At 37.0% G+C, this 18,252-nt stretch overlaps 1 protein-coding gene across 1 annotated transcript in view; it reads left to right on the forward strand.

Annotated features, from left to right (window-relative positions):
- Positions 1-18,252, forward strand: part of LOC101896306 (uncharacterized) — a 113,059-nt gene that overhangs the window by 21,014 nt on the left and 73,793 nt on the right. Inside the window, exon 2 of the mRNA XM_059130577.1 lies at positions 15,780-18,146. Within this exon, the coding sequence (XP_058986560.1) occupies positions 16,268-18,146 (1,879 nt within the window). The 5' untranslated portion in view covers positions 15,780-16,267. The remainder of the gene's footprint in view (positions 1-15,779; positions 18,147-18,252) is intronic.

An 18,252-nucleotide genomic window follows, 5' to 3' on the forward strand; every position in this document is an offset into this window, starting at 1 on the left:
CGGGTTTCGGATTTCAACAATTTTAAGCACGGATAATTTTGCGTAGGTCAGGGGGGCACTTGATGGAGTGGCCCGGCATTGTCCATTTTCGGACATAACCAATGAATGGCAAAAATAATGGCATTTGCAAAGTTTGCTCAAAATAGAGTGATCCTTTCTGTTTCTATGAGGAAAATGAATTTCATCTTTCATGAATATTGTGGTGGATGTACCAGAAGGAGTGAAATTATATTGCCCCACTCCGAACTCGATATGAGTTTGACAATATTATTACTTGTACCAAGATTGGACCAGATCGGATACTCTCTTTGAGAGATATCATGCGCACCAGCCACCCAGACAAGCCGATGGACGGACGGATGGACGAACACCCCTGGATTGACTCCAATTGTCCTGATACGGATTCGGTCCAAAGAGACCTAGTGTCTAAAACCGTTGTTTCAATGAGGCACGTGATGGCCATATCAAATGTAGCCATATGGCTGAGAGTATAAAAATACTCAAATACCATTATATAGGGGCCATACCTAAACGGTAACCTATAAAGGAAATATAGCCACATGACTGAGTGTAAAAAATACCAAAGTGCCATTATGGGGGTCATAGAAAAAACGGGAACCAGTATAGACAATTTTCTACTGCAAGCATTGTTATCTATTGTCTGTCTTAAATACCAACATTGAAACAAAAACAAAAAATAAGAAAATTTAGAAATCGTGGACCAATTTGGACAATGTTTTTTATACCGGTTTTAGAATCCATTATGTACTGGAAACATAGACCTGTATACACAATGTTTTGCCACAGGAGGTAACCCCCATTGCAAACTCTAAAAACTAAACTCAAAAAAAAAAAAAACAAATGGCTAAAACGATCAAAATTCCGAATATCGGGAGGTAACATGATATGGACGATATACGAAAACGTGGATTTATATACACAATGTTCCGCCACCGGAGCTAAAACTAATAACATACTACCAACACTAGATTTTAGACAATTCCGTTACAAAATATGGCTTAAATCGTGTAAATACGGAATATCCCACTGTTCCGATGCTTTAGTAAAACGTGTCCAATTCAAACAATATTCCGTCAAAAGGGGTAAAACCCGTTACAAACTGTTAATGCCATATTCGGAACAATTCCATGGAAAACTATGCTTAAAATCATCAACATTCCGAATATCAGGAGATAACCTTATAGGGGGCTGTAGGAAAACATGGACCTACACATACAATGTTCTACAAACGGAGCGAGAAAGCATTAGGAACTAAAAATACCAAGTATGATTTAGATTTGTAGAAAAATGTGCGAACAACTATACAAATACCGACTATCGGGAGGTACCCACATATGGGGGATATACAAAAATGTCGGACGACGATACAAACAATTGTGCTAAATTTCAAAGCTCTACGTCAAGACAGACAGACGGATATCGTTAAATCAACTTAGAATTTTATGCTACACATAAATATACATACTTTATGGGATCTAGGACGGATGGACGGTATACAATACAATACAAACATGGAATTTCATAGATATATGCCGGTATACACAAAATTAAATTTAAATTATTTATCTTTCTCAAAAATCAGATTACATTCATAGCGGATGACTCAATAGCACATTGTTTGTTGGGTTATTACCCATTTCCATAGAAAAACATCGACTAGATAAATAATTCAGAATTTTGCACACTTTCAAAGAAAACTTTGTTTACATAACAAACATTGGCAAACACAACAGCGAGTATAGGCAGGCTATCAAAGAAAAAAAAAAAAAAAAAGAGCGAGAGAAAGAGAGAGGGAGAGAGTTCACAAATAAGAACAAGAAATTAAAAAAAAAAAAAACAATATGGGTATGTTGAGAAAATAATTACAAATTAAGAAAAAAAAACACTCAACTATAGAAAATATCGCGCGATACAATTTTTATGTGTATGTATATATCAATGTATACATGCCAATGTGTAAGTATGTCAATATGCTAAGGCGTATCTTCAGATGCCGGCATAACAACTTTTTATATCGTTTGAAAAGAACAAACACAAAAAACAACAACGTGGAAGAAGAAGAAAAAACGTGCGCTTTTGTATCAAAACAAAACTTTCGTTTGTTTGTGTTTACACACAAACACATCACGTTGTTGTACATTTTAACATTGTAGAAAACAGAGCGAACCGTTGTGGTGAAAACTTCTTCTCTTTGTGGGTTATTTAATTTTGTTAAGAACACAATTGACAGAGAACGACATTGGGGGCCCTTAATCAGAGAACTCACTGGCCATATAAGAGCTAGAATATTACCAATTGAAGAGAATTTTGTTCGATGCATTCGAGATGGTGCAGAATGACGAAAATGCATTAGATTGTATAACGCATAGCCTCACACCCTGCGCTCGCTACATGCTCGGTCTCACGTACTCAGTTGCGAGTACAAATAAACTCACACGTAATCAAAGATTATCATTCTTAATGACAGATATTTGACGGAGGTATTGTTTTCTGCTGTATGTGACCTCTGGTAAGAAATATCATTGTTATAGAACGCATTCCGGATGAAACATATATGTACGGGAGATACAGATACGTCTATATAAATTTGAAATATTTTGTTCTAGTCACAACTTGTTCACATGATCCAAGACACAGTTTGTGCATCGTACACTTCAAATTAGAGGACATTATTTATGTGAGATTTATCGGAATTGAAACCTATGAACAGTGGTCCCACATGTATGGAAATGTGTGACAAGAATGTTCCTACACAACTAATCGATCTTAGTTTATTTTAGAGTAACATCATAATGAGTAAAAAATAATGTAGTATTAAAAATTGGAAGATTGGTCCACGTTTAGCCATAGGGACTATAGCCATATAACTGTATCTTACGATTTAATGAAAGTTGAAGATTTTAGGTACATTTTTATACCCTCAGCCATATGGCTAGAGAGGGTACATATTATTTGATACGGCCAAAACGTGCCTTACGATATTGCTGTTATAGATCATTTTAGACCAAATCCGTTTCAGGACATTTGCACTCGATCTGACTGTCTGACTGGTGCGCCCGATAACGCTCGAAGGGAGTACACGATTTTTGATTATTATCAAAATTAGATCCAGTTCGGAGATGGGAAATATCGATCCACTCCTTCTGGTACCACGAAATTTTCAAAAAAAAAAAAAAATATAAATAAAAAAAAACAAGTAAGTAAAGGCTACAGCCGAGCGGGACCGACCGTTGAATACCCTACAACACTATAATAAATGATACAGGTTTTATTGGCGAGATACTCGAAAGAATTCCACAAGATATTGTGACAAATAATAAAAGAAAACCATTGGGCTTCGTTCTCTAATTTTCGAATAAAAGCAACTTAAACTAATTTGCTCATTTCCAATTTATTGGTAGATGTTGCACGTAAATGGTCTTCCTAGGTCTGGAACCAATATTTCCCAAAGACCTATAATCTCGCAGAAGTGGCAAAAGATTAACATTCATTATTGGTTTTTGACTGAAACGCCTCTATATGAGATACAGACATTTGACTATATTCTTCAACGAAATCAGCGTTAACGAAATAGTCAGAAGTGCGTCTTTCCTGTATTTGTGAATTCTCCAAAAAGTCACCGGAATGGGCATTTTCGTATTTTGTCCACAAAAGTTGGCAAACTATTTCACACATTGAATATTTTTGGATGGCCATCCGAAACTGCTTGGCTTTTGCAATGTCCGGTAACCCCCATTCAAATGTGCGTGAGGATCGGGCAATAATTACGGCCTGTCGACAATTTTACAGTTTTTTGGTCCATTTCAACCCCTAAATATATGGCGATCATCTCCAAAAAGAGTAGGCTTCTATTCTGACCCTCATCTTATCCCCATGCAAAATTTCGTAAGGATCGGGCCATAAATGATATCCTGATATCCTAACTACTTAGTTTTGTTAGCTGTAGAAATATTACCAAATGTTTAATTCAAAATGGAAATATGCCAAAAATATGAGAAAATGTTACAAAATCAATATCTTCATCTTTAGAGAGACATTTTTATGCGATTTTTTTAGACGTTCTATTCCTAACCAAGAGGCCATTCTGAATTAATGAGAACTGTCGAAATCAGTTCAGCCGTTCTCGCTAAATATTATCTGATGACCACCCAAATTGGTAGGCTTCTTCTCCGCCCTAAACTCTAGCTACATGCGAAATTCCGCGTCGATTGGTCTATAATTGCGACCTGTATAGCTACTGCAAAATCCGACATTTTTTCAGTATTTGGTCCATTTCAACACCTAAACATTTGGCGATCATCTCCAAAAGAAATAGGCTTCTATTCTGACCCTAACCCCACCTTCGTGCAAAATTTCGTTAGGATCGGACCATAATTGCGACCTGTAGAGTGATTACAAATTAACATGGACAGACGGACGGACGGACATACATAGCTAGATCGACTCAGCTCGGCGAGCTAGGAAGATCCATATATACTTTCCTATATGGGAAACCAATATTTCGAGGTGTTACATAAATTCTGGCCCAATCAAACTTATAATACCCCCAACACATAGTGTTGTAGGGTATAATAAATAAATGAATAAATAAATATTTTACTGCACAGAAGAGAAAGGAAAAGAGAGAAAATTTTGAATAATTATAACACCCAAGGTCTGGTGTGCAGATGGTTCACTCCTTCTCGTGCCTTCCCCACAAAGGGCCAACACTTTGAATATCCATTAAGCTTATAAAACGCGAAGTTTACATCCAATTCCATTCAAACTTGGCACATCTCAATATTTAAATCAACACAAGATCTTTTATGAAGATGGAACAACATAGGGTTCAAGGTTAATAAAATACTCAAAGAAAGTGAAAGTTCACACATACAAACATTTTTGCTAACACAAGATCTGTTGTGAAAATGATATATATATCTGCGAAACTTTTATCTGCCATAACTTGCGAAAGAAGTTAGCGATTCTTTACAACTTGCTATATCGAAATATTTTCGCTTAACCAGAAACCTGAGATGAATATAGAATTTATGTTTTCGCATAAAATTCGATACAAATGTTCGATTTTCTTGTAAATTTGGCCATACCAATATGTTTACCCTACACCACACTGTGGTCAGGTTATTATATCTTTGTGAATTTGTAACAAAGAGAATAAAGCGAGTTAGGTCCATAATTCATCTTGATGATCTGCATAGAATCACATTCTGAGTCGATTTATGCTAGTCCACCCCTCAATGTCTATCAATGTATTTTTGTAAACAAAGCACAGATCGCACTTATTGCCCGATCAAGACAAAATTTTGCACAAAACATTTGTTTAGTCCAAGGACGAACCCTATTGAAATTGGAGACAATCGGTCAAAATTTAGATCTAGCTTCCATATATATCTTCGCATGATTTGCCTTTTATATTTGCCTTGTAATATTAGTTCAAATAGGATATAACTTGACACATATAACCAAATTGAGCCGAATTGTTAAATTTCTCTTCCACAGCCATAATATGCAATCAGTAACAACGATGCTCAAATACATCTCAGAAATACTTTTGGTAAATTTTATCAAAATCGGTTCAGATTTGGATATAGCTTCCATATATATCTGTAGTCGATTTAAAGTTTATTGTGCAGCAAATAGTTAATATAGACCCGAATTGAATGTATTTTGTCACACACACACACACGAGCAAATTCAGGCAGAAAGGAAGTATAACAAATTTGCTGAAAATTGGTTAAGATATATCTACAGCTCCCATATATATGTTTTATCCGATTTTGTATTTAAGTTCTTCACATCAGTAAAATGCTTTCCACAACAACGATTTTTGACCCGATCTATCAGATACAGCATGGAAATACCTCTGCTAAAATTTATAGAGATCGGTTCAGATTTGGATATGGCTTCCATATATATCTTCACCCGATTTCACGGTTATTGTGCCTAAAATAGGATGAATTTTTGATGAATAATACGCATTCAAAAACAATCGTATTTGGTATGTTTTAATTCTCATATATTCCCCATATGGGGTATATCGCTCTTCCTATATATGCACTGTGGTGTAGGATATCATAAAGTCGGCCCAGCCCGACTTTTGCCTTCTTTTCTTGATTTTTTGAGTCAATTAAATACTCATTGGAAAATCATTTTACCAAACTACTGTCGATTTGCTTAGAAACAGTTGTGCACATACTTTTGAACTACATTTTTTTGGGGGGTTCATTCGATGTTTGTATAAAGATCCGTTTTGCCTTTGTGTTCAAAGTACCTACACATTGTTTGGCTGTCTGTCTCTTATCTTAAATTCGACTTAAAGTTTGACGTCAATTATTGAATACATACATAAATATACATAATAATACATGCCCATGAATTTTAAAGCTTCCACCCAAAATTAATGAACACACACACACATATGCATACATACATGCGTCCTGCAGCATTAGATTGGCCGCAAAGCGGCACAGTGTTTTAAAATTGTGTAAAACTTGAAAGAATTCCATAACAAAATACCCATAAAAATATGGGAAATAGCATAAACTTTTAGAATAAGTTTTGGATTTGTTCGAATTGGTCACCTTTGGCACGAATTATGGCCTTCAAACGGCCAATGAAACCGTTGTTCTACGGTATTTTGGCCCATTCCCGGCGAAGCGCTTGCTTGAGGTGATCGACACTTTGGTATTTTTTAGTGCCAACCTTGCTTTCCAAAATACTTTAGACAAAATAGTCCAATGGATTGGTATCCGGAGATTTTGGTGGCCATTGTGCGCTGGAAATGAAGCGAGGAACCTCATTTTGTAACCATTCTTGGGTGGTGCGTGCTGAGTGCAATGGTGCTGAGTCCTGTTGGAATGTCCAGGGTCTGCGGCCAAAATGTTCGCGTGCCCAAGGCTTTAATACACCCTCCAGAATATTTTCGAGATAATATTCGGCATTTGTTCTAATGTCAGCGCGAATAATACGGGCGGAGAGCGACCATCGGCTGTTATGGCGACCCACACCATCACCATGGCCGGCGCTTGAGTTCTGGTGGACAACCGAAGGTGCACATTTTCAGCTGACCTCTTTGGCATTTTGTTTGTTTACAAACTGCTGGACAACGAATGTTTTCTCATCGGAGAAACCGAATTCGAAAGTTCACCACTTTCGGCCAAGCAAAGCTACTCTTTAGCTCTTTTAAGTCTATTTTCTTTCGGTTGCGGTGAAAGTTCTTTAACTTTTTTTTAATTTCAATTACTTTACCCCGAACTTATATTTGCCGAATGGAATATTGTGATAGGTTCAGCTCACGAGCTATTTTTCAGCCACTGCGATGCGGCTTTTGATCAAGTCCCTTCTTTATGTTTCGAACAATTTCTGCTGATGTTGCTGTTTTCTTCCGTCCACTTCCTTGACGTCGGGCTATACTTTACCCCCCGGGAAAAAAATTGTCTATATAGGTCCATGGTATCGTATAGCCCCCACATAACGATACCTCTCGATCTTCGGTGTTTTGATGATTTCAGCGACATTTTTTCAATGGAATTGTCTTAAAATACACAGAAGGAGTTCTCCATGAGTATTTTACCCTCTAAAAGAGAATTGTCTACAAAGGTCACGATATTGTATATCCCCCATTTAACCGTACCACCCAGTATTGGGTATTTTTATGATTTTAGCCACATTTGTTCAATAGAATTATCAAAAATTCTACACAAAGAGTTCTCTGTGAGTATTTTACCCCCTGAAAAAAGAATTGTCTACATAGACCTACGATATCGTATAGCACCCATATAACGGTTCCTCCCGATATTCGGTATTTTGATCATTATAGTCAAATTTGTCCATGGAATTATTGGAAAATCCGCACAACGAGTTCCCTCTGAGTACTTTACCCACTGGAAGAGAATTGTCTATATAGATCCACGTTTTGGATCTTATAACGGTAACTCTTATATAACGGTAACCCCAGATATTCGGTATTTTCATGATTTTAACGAAATTTTCCACCCGAATTGTTTCAAATTTCGTATTGGAATGAGCACTACAGCCTTTGACGGAATATTGTCTATGCAGGTCGTTTTTATGTAGCCCCCATACAACGGTACCTCCTTTTATTCTGTATTTTGATGGTATTAGCGACATTATTCACCGGAATAGTTGCAATTTTTGTATTTTAAGTTCGGATTTTTTTTCCGAATAGTGGAAAAAGTTCAGCCCGGCGGAACTTAGCTCCTTTTTTACTTGTTTATCTCTAATTGAATAGAAAATTTAATTACGAGCTGGAACAAAGAAATTGATCAGTAAAATCTAATTCCGAAACACTGTGCGTCGTTGTTATTATCAGAGATGTTCTTTGTTGATTCAATTCCATTTATTTGATTCGCAATGTAATTGCCTTTGATTCAGTGGTTCATTTGATGGCGGCCGGCACAATGTTGACTGTTCTGGTTTCAGAATTAGAAGCCGGCAATATTCAAGTCGACCGAAGCGTCTTTCCACAGGCGACGCTCGGTTCGGTTTGTATGCTTTGCTATGTTTAGCGTCTGTTTTGTTTCTCACTCGCTGGCTGGGCGTTTGTGTGTGTGTGTGCGTTCCTGTGTGTGAGTAGGGGGTACGTGATTCAGTCAGTGTTAATTTTCATATTCATCAAGTTATGCAATCCGGCTACTTTAAACTAAAAATGTGATGATGTGATTATGTGGTAAATAAAACAAAAAATACAAATTAGAAATAAAAAAACGAAACGAATTGAAATTTCCAATCAAAAACAAATCAAGGGAATAGAAACAGATGTACACACATACTACTAGATGGGTGAAATGGGAATTTTAATTCCTTAGCGGGAATATTCGTTTGGAGAAATGCATTCAGGCATGCATGCAGTCGATTGGCAGTGACTGCATAATCGTATTCACGTAACTTTCAATATTTTTGCGTTTGTGTTATCGTTGTTGTTGTTGTTGTTGTGCTTCATCATTCTACTGATTTTCTTATATTCTACTGAACGAGATAGATACGAACGTACATACGTTCCTGGAATTGTCGTTACGAAACAATATGGTTATATACGTTTTCGCCGTCGTCGTCGTCGTCGTCGAATGAATGGCTGCGTTTTACGTAACCCACAACTCTCTGTCGTTGTCATTTGCTTCGATATGAGAATAAATTTGTCGATGATTTCAACTTGAATGTCAAATTGTTGATGATCGTGGATGATGGCAACGTTTGACCATGGACATATGTATGTGGTTCATAATACCCTTTACTGCATGCTTGCAATATGCATTTTATGCACAGTGGTGCGACTTTTGTGGTACAAAGAGGGCCACACCAACTAGGCCATTAGAGTCAATTGTTTATGTTCTCTTAATGAAAATGTTGATAATGCATGGAGTAGGTATGGCAGATAATAATCCTGAAGACGATTGCATAAATGGATGTCATGTACTACAGCATCAAAATATGGCAGGGGTCACATGAGGATTATATGATGTAATGTCCCCATACCACATACCTGAAACAATAGAAAAACCAGTAAAGAAAGTCTTAAAGTCAGGCGGGGCCGACTTTATGATACCCTACACCACTTTGCTAATTAAGTAGAGCTCCACATAACAATTAAAAGTTTTTAATGGGTATGATTATAATTTCAATTTCAAAGGACTAAATATGCCGAAGCATTTGTATCTTTTAAATTCGAAATTGTATTGCCCATTTGGTGCACAATTAATTTGAAATCGGATAAAGATATATATGGGAGCTATATCCAAATCGGAACCGATCTCGATGAAATTTCGCAAATGTATTTCTGAGCTGTATTTTGTATATTTCCATGAATATCGTTGTTACGGAGTGCATATTACGGCTGTGGGTAACAAATATGACAAATCGGATGAACAGTATATATGGGAGCTATAGCTACATCTGAACCGATCTTCACCAAATTTGACATACTAGCTTCTAGACCCAATTCGGTCGCAAGTGCCAAATTCCATCCCATTTGGAAAAATATTAGACGTTTGGTGCACAATAAAAGGTAAATCGGACGAAGTTATATATGGGAGCTATATCCAAATCTGAACCGATCTCGATAAAATTTAGCAAATGTATTTCTGAGCTGCATTTGATATATTTCCCCAAATATTGTTGTTGCAGAGTGTATATTACGGCGGCGGTGGACAAAAATAACAAATCGGATGAATAATATATATGGGAGCTATAGCTATATCTGAACCGATTTCGATCAAATTTGGCATACATATTTTGAGACCTAATTTGAGTGTATATGCAAAATTCCATACAATTCGGTGCACAATAAAAGGCAAATCGGACGAAGATATATATGGGAGCTATATCTAAATTTTTACCGATTATTTCCAATTTCAATAGGGTTCGTCCTTGGGCCAAACGAATGGTCTGTGCAAAATTTCATCTGGATCGGGCAATAAATGCGACCTATACTTTGTTTACAAAAATACATGGACAGACGGACGGACGGACATGCATAAATCGACTTAGAATGTGATTCTATGCAGATCATCAAAAGGAACTATGGGTCTATCTCGTTTCCTTCTGCCTGTTACAAACAAATGCACAAAGACATAATACACTGACCACCTTGTGGTGTAGGGTGTAATAAGTTGCATATAGAAACTCCTGGATTGATGGAACCATAGCACAAATAGCTTCTGGAGCCCTTTGTTATATAAATGGATCGGAAATATAGTGGATAATGGGACTAGATTTATTTTCTGAAAGTCCAGAAACAAAATCTTTCAATTTTCGTAGCCAAAATTGGGATCTGGCAGATTGCAGAGTCGTCAAAGTTCATATTCAGTCATTTCAGGGATTCTATAAAACAACACTAGCTTCCGAAAACCTCATAACTGATTGTAAAGTTGTCATTAAATAAATCAAAAACTAATAAAAAAAAATCAAAAACTGTGTTGATTTGAAGCATAATAAACATTAATTACTTACTAAGTGAGTATTATGTGGCCGCCGGGCTATTTAATGGTTACTGAAGTAAGGGTTCGCTGGTCACAACAATAAATGGGGCCTAAACAATTGCAAAACTTGTAGATTTTTGCATGGCGAAAATAAGGCGATATTGTCATGTGAGGACTACGCCAAAGCCTGAATATTCTGAAGAGTCAACGTCCAAGTTATGGCACTAGGGAGTCATGCATGAAGTTATTTTTATACCCTACAACCACAAGGTGGTCAGGGTATTATGTTTTTGTGCATTTGTTTGTAACATGGAGAAGGAAGCGAGATAGACCCATAGTTACTTTTGAGGATCTCCATAGAATTACTTTCTGAGTTGATTTATGCATGTCAGTCCGTCTGTCCATGTATTCTTGTGAACAAAATGCAGGTCGCATTTATTATCCGATTAAGATGAAATTTTGCACATATCATTGGTTTGGCCCAAGGACAAACCCTATTGAAATTGGAGATAATCGGTAAAAATTTAGCTATAGCTCCCATATATATTTTCGTCCGATTTGCCTTTTATTGTGCACCAAACGTATAATATCAGCCCGAATAGTATGGAATTGTGAACATATAACCAAATTAGGCCTGAAAATAAGTATGCCAAATTTTATCGAAATCGGTTCAGATATAGCTATATCTCCCATATATATTGTTCATCCGATTTGTTATTTTTGTCCTCCGCAGCCGTAATATGCCCTCTGTAACAACAATATTTGGGGAAATATATGAAATACAGCTCAGAAATACATTTGGTACATTTCATCGAGATCGGTTCAGATTTGGATATAGCTCCCGTATATAACTTCGTCCGATTTGCTTTTATTGTGCACCAAACGTGTAATATCAGCCCGAATAGTATGGAATTGTGCACATATAACCAAATTAGGCCTGAAAATAAGTATGCCAAATTTTATCGAAATCGGTTCAGATATAGCTATATCTCCTCAGCCGTAATATACACTCTGTAACAACAATATTTGGGGAAATATATGAAATACAGCTCAGAAATACATTTGGTAAATTTCATCGAGATCGGTTCAGATTTGGATATAGCTCCCATATATATCCTTATCCGATTTCGAATTATTTGTGCAACAAATGGGCAATACAAGTCCGAATTTAAAAGATACAAATGCTTCGGCTTATTTAGTCCTTTGAACTTCAAATTATAATTATAATAACAGCGTGTATGATTGAATTATCCCATAAAAACTTTTAATTGTTATACGGAGTTCTACTAAATTGGCAATTGGCAAAGTCGGTCCCGCCCGACTTTAAGACTTTCTTTACTAGTTTGTTTCCTAGAAGTGGAGGTTGTCATAGGTTCGACCAGATCAAAGTTAACATATTTTTTATGTGTTTTAAAAGTTTTGACAACAATTGACCACTGATTTCTATTTTTCTGTGAGAACATAACAACTCATACAAGAAATTTCTACCTTAGGAAAGTCGGCCCAAAATACAAAAAAAAAAAAAAAAATAATAAATAATAATAATAATAATAATAATAATAATAATAATAATAATAATAATAATAATAATAATAATAATAATAATAATAATAATAATAATAATAATAATAATAATAATAATAATAATAATAATAATAATAATAATAATAATAATAATAATAATTGCCATGTTAGGATCTTAGCATAGGCTTTCATGAATCATATGTACATTTTTTGTAGCCAAATATATTTATTATACCAAAATAATACTAATTTAAAAATACCCTACGTCTTTTTGAACGGAATCCGTTTTAGGACATTTGGAATCGATGTAGTCATGTCCATATGCCTATCCAACTGTTCTGCATGATAACTTTCAAAAGGGAGTATTTGATATGGATCGAGCTTGGTATATTGCAATATTTTTACAAAATTTAGACAAGGTTTAATTGATGGGCAAGAAAGGTCCAGTCAAACAAGAAACACATAAAAAAGTAAATAAGTTCGGACGGCCGATTTCAAATGGGAAATTTGAAATAGTTCCACTCAAAAGATTCGCTAAAACCATTAAAATACAGGGAGGTACCGTTATATGAGGGCTATGGGATATCATGGACCAGAAGCAACTCCTAGTGTGTATTCTCAGACAATTCCATTGAAAAATGTGGCTAAAATCATCAAAATACCTAATATCGGGAGGTACCGTTGTATTGAAGATATTGGAGACCTATAAAGAAAATTATCGTCCAAGAGGCAAAGTACTCAGAAGCTATTCCTTGTGTGGATTTTCAGACAATTCCATTGACAAAATTTGGTTATCACCATAAAAAAACGAATATTGGGAGGTAACGTTAAATTGGGGCTATATGATATCATGGACCTATCTAAACAATTCTCTTCCAGGGGGTAAAGTACTTAGAAGGAACTCCTTGTATAGATTTTGGGAAAATTCCATTCAAAAATTTGACAAAAATCATGAAAATACCGAATATCGGTAGGTAGCGTTATATGGGAGATATACGATATCGTTGATATAGATCTACGATAAATATCTTCCAAAGGGGTAAGGTGCTCAAAGAACTCCTTGTGTAGAAATTCAGACAATTCCATTGAAAAAATGTGGCTAAAATCATAAAAATACCGAATATCGTGGGTGCCGTTTTATATGGGCGGCTATACGATATCTCGGACCGATATAACCCATCTTCGAGCTTGACCTGCCTGCAGACAAGAGACAGATCTGTACAAAATTTTAGCTTAATATCTTAATACGTTTTGACTCTAGCGTGATTACAACAAACGGACAGACGAACAGGGCTAAGTCGACTTAGAATTTTACGCTGATCCAGAATCTATATACTGTGTGAGGTCTAACATGTTTATTTCGATGAGGTACAAACGGAATGTCGAACTATGTATGTTGGAGGGTATAAAAAACGATCACTTTCAGTAGGAAAAAAACATATATAGGGTTGCCCATATTCGACGGACCTTTGGGCTCTTTGGGCCCATTCCAATCGACGAGGCTTGTCCGCAGGCAACATTCTTTGCGTCAATTGAATTTTGTACGGGAATGCAAATCAATGCGAATAATCCGTTGTAAAGTGGACCGAGCCATACCCAAATGCTGAGAAGGGCGTTTTTGGGATGTTCTTGGGAACCTCTCAACACTGGCTCGTACGGCAGCGATATTCACGGCCGATCGCCTTGGTCGACTTTTATATGGCTTCTTCGGATTAGAAAGAGCCTTACCAGTCGAAAATTTTTCGTATAAACGCTTAATGGTGTTCTTAGAAGGCGCACTTCTCACATTTTTTAATGGTTTAAAAGCACATTGAGTTTTCACAATTGTAAATTTCAACTATTTCAGAGCGCTTGTGTGGCGTGTATTGGTTCATGGTAAAAGTCTGCTTGGACTGACGCTTCAAACGCGGTATGTCATTAAGCGATGTGACATCTCTGTCAAAAGTTATGGCGTTGCCAGATGGGTCCGTCGAATATGGGCAACCCTGTACTAGAATCGATTCTGATTAAGTTCCATCCCATGAATTAGTTCCATCTGAATATCAAATCATATTTGGTATGATTTGGTTCACACAAATTCTCAATATAAACATATATTTGTTCCGGTTGGAACTGCATAGCGGTGTAGGGTACCATATACTCCTCCCTGTCCGACTTTCTAACTTTTCCTACTGATTTTATTCTCCATCACATCATACAGGATGCAAAACGTCCCAAATTTTGACATGCCCACAATAAAAAAAACTGCAAAACCAAAACGGAACTATTCACTTGAAATTATATAAATAATGATTTTGATTTCTTCCATCTGGCTGACATTTAATTGCCTTCCTACCCGCGCTGAGCACTGAATGAGATTTCAGATAATAGGTGTTAAATAACAGCCACAACACAAGTCAAACGTCAAAACGCACTTTTATTATCATTTACTTGTCAATGTGCGCGACACTGCCTACCACCAACCAACAACTAACTGGCTGAGGAAAACTGTCGGTGCGATGGTGTCAACACAAACAAGAGCGGTGTTTGGGAGATGATAAACTAAACAAATCAAGAAAAGAAAAAGACAAGTCGAAAATGTGTCAGAGATAAAAACAAACAATAACATCAACACCATCCAAGGAAACCCCCCAACCATAGTGTCTCTCTCGCTCTCTCGGCCAAGTCGGAAAATACAATGAATGAAAGAGAGCTGGATGAGAACAAACTAAAATTAAATATTTATTTAGTTGTTAACAAATCATAATACTTGAAATGAAAAATTAACAGTAAAGAGTCATTGTCGTATTTTTGTTTGTTTGTTCTCTATTGAACACTGCTAGACTCACAACAAAGAGCATTAGTGTGACGTTGACTCTCTTCTAACGTAAAATACATGCTACATGCATCATTAAGAGAGAGCTCTTCCCCTCTGATTAGTATTTGTTGGCCTAGTTGTTGGGGTCACATTTGTGGGCGGCACATTGAGGTTTGTTATGCTGAAACGATTTTAAGAGATACGCTACGTTATGGGTGCCACATGAACAGAACATTTGGTCTCTTTTGCAGTGTTATCAACGATGAGCGACTACCATTCTCTCCTCTCTCTCTCTCTGGCCAACGTTTTTGTTGTTATTATATTTAAATTTTATAACACCGAAATGCTCTTTTTTAGGTGTTACGGCTTCGTATTTGAGGGAATGTTACGTAAAGCCTATATCATTAGAGTAGGGAATGTATTTGTGAGCTTGGCAAGGCCTATGTGATTGTTATTGTTTTTTCATTTAACATTTTCCAAACTTTTTTCTTTGCTTTCAGATAATCATTACCAAAAAACAAAAACACACACAATAAACAAATAACAGAGCACCAACACCAACCACAGCACAACGGCAGCGAGCAGCAACAGCAGCTAAACGGAACGGAGACGACTTTGTCTCAACGCAGTCGTGTTACGTATGCGAAAGGGAACGGTTACATCAAACGTTGAAAGAAAATATATTTTTTAATAAAATATCGGAAGAAAAAATAACATGAAAAATTAAAAAAAAAAAATACAAAATAAATAAAAATATTAAAAAATTTCAAAAAGTGAAAAATGATTTAAAAATTAAAGAAATATGCAAAAAATAATTCTACATTTTATTGAAAAGTGAAGTGTCTATTGTGAAATAAGCAATCAAAGTTACGTTTGAATTTTCATAAAGTGCAAAAAATAAAAAAAAAAATATTCGTAATTAAATTTTCTTGCAAAATAAGAAAAATTAAAGAAAAAATTATTCGGAAATAATTGCCGATATTCTATAATGTCTAAAAGTGCCACTGAGCAATTTCAAATTAAAAAGAAAAGAAAACATCCATTAAACGGTCCAGCCGTTGTTATTTCAAACACTGCATCGCCAGTTAATCAAAATCAAGATATTCAAACAGATAAACTACTACCCAGTTTTAAGCGTTACGTCAAAGACATCACATCGGACGCCATCATCAAAGAGAATTTCTCAGAATTCCAAATTGATGACAAGTTTCTGAATCATTCGTCGTTGTATTTCAAACCAATTACAGCTGGTGACGAAACTGCAGACATCTATTTAGATTCGGATTGTATAGCTGCTGTGGCGGCGACAGGCAAATCGCACGCTGTTGCCACACCCCCTCAGAACAATCTCAACAGCACAGGCGTTGGAGCAGAAGCACCAGCAGCAGCTATATCGTTGTCCACAAACTGTTTACGTGACAACGTGCAGGCACAATCATTGCTACGGGGAAAATCGTTTACATCCAATAAGGCCAACAACAAGACAATGCCACTGCAACACGGTTTCTATGCCAGAGGAGCCTCGGCCAGCAAAAGAGCCTTGAAATCAGCAAAAGTGCAGTCGAATTCTCCAACGTTGACGAGTAGACAGCCGACAACAAGGGATGCGAAACGACCCCGACATTCTTTGGGTGCCAACGCGGCAATTGATGATAATGTGAAAACTCTTTCACAGTCCCTGATGACAGGACAAACGGCTGACAAACTACACTTTTCCTATCTGGTGGGTGAGTCCTTAGCCCGTCATGGCCGGCTGCAGGAGGCCTTCGACATTTATGCCCTCATAGCCAGTGAACAACCCAAAGGATTTATACCCCTGGAAAAACTGAATGTTTTGGCTACAGCTCTGCTGGAATACATACGAATGCTAAGCAGCAGTTCCAAAAAGTCCAGTGACAGCCCTGACAAAACTGTGTCGTTGACTACAAAGCCCCGTGACGATATACCACAACTGACCAATCTTTCCTCTACCACATCCACGAACCACTCTGGCCCCTCAAGTCTGGCTACACCGTGGCAACTTGCAGCAGGTGCATTTAATGCCAATCAAGGACACTCCAATTTAATAACGGATAATCCAACATTAGCTACAACTGAGAATTTAGATTTGCACAATCCTTCGCGAGAGCTAGCACGCAACAAAAGTCCCGTACTTCTGGACGATTGTGATCCGCTGTTGTGTCCGCTGTGTCGCGATATCTTACGTTGTCCGGTTACCGCGAACTGTGGTCACACATTTTGTCGTCAATGTTGTGATACCATTACCATGTGTAACATTTGCCATATTCGATTTCCGCGTCTGCACAAGGAAGAACCAATAACGGAAACATTGAACTTGACCACTCTGTCGACAGCAACAAGTACTACTACTAGCAGCAGCAGCAGCAGTAGTAGTCGAACAATGAGCGGTTTAACAGCGAGTGTACAAAATTTCTCAAACTCCCAGTCGCAATCACTTTTCTCATTTAGTCCAACAAGCGTTGTAACCAATAGCATTGACAATGCATTGGGTCCCATGGCCAATGATGAAATGTCACGTCTACGCCTTGTCACATCGCCGCCATTGACGCCAACATTGGCCGGATCTCCGACAACGGTAACGACCACTACCATTGCATGCACTACCGATACGGCTACAACGACAATGGCTGCTACATCTTCGTCTACGCTGAGTACTGGCTCTCGTGGCAGTTCCAGCTCCAATGATAATATGAAATTTATGCCCGACGTGTTGGTGAGACGTTTGGTTGAGAAATGGTGGGGACCCGATTTGCAAGCGAGAAAAATTCTAGAGACAGCAACAAGTTATATGCATTTACATTTTCTCGACGATGCATTGAAATTCTGTAACGTCAGTTTAGAGAAAGGTAAGTTGTAATTTAAATATATATAAATAAAATGAATTAGAAAATATGTAAATAGATATAGATTAGGATAACCTAATCACTAGACAATACGGAAATGTCATTTCAT

This window comes from Musca domestica, unplaced genomic scaffold (genome assembly GCF_030504385.1).
Source record: "Musca domestica strain aabys unplaced genomic scaffold, Musca_domestica.polishedcontigs.V.1.1 77, whole genome shotgun sequence".
In the NCBI taxonomy this organism is placed as follows: Eukaryota; Metazoa; Arthropoda; class Insecta; order Diptera; family Muscidae; genus Musca; species Musca domestica.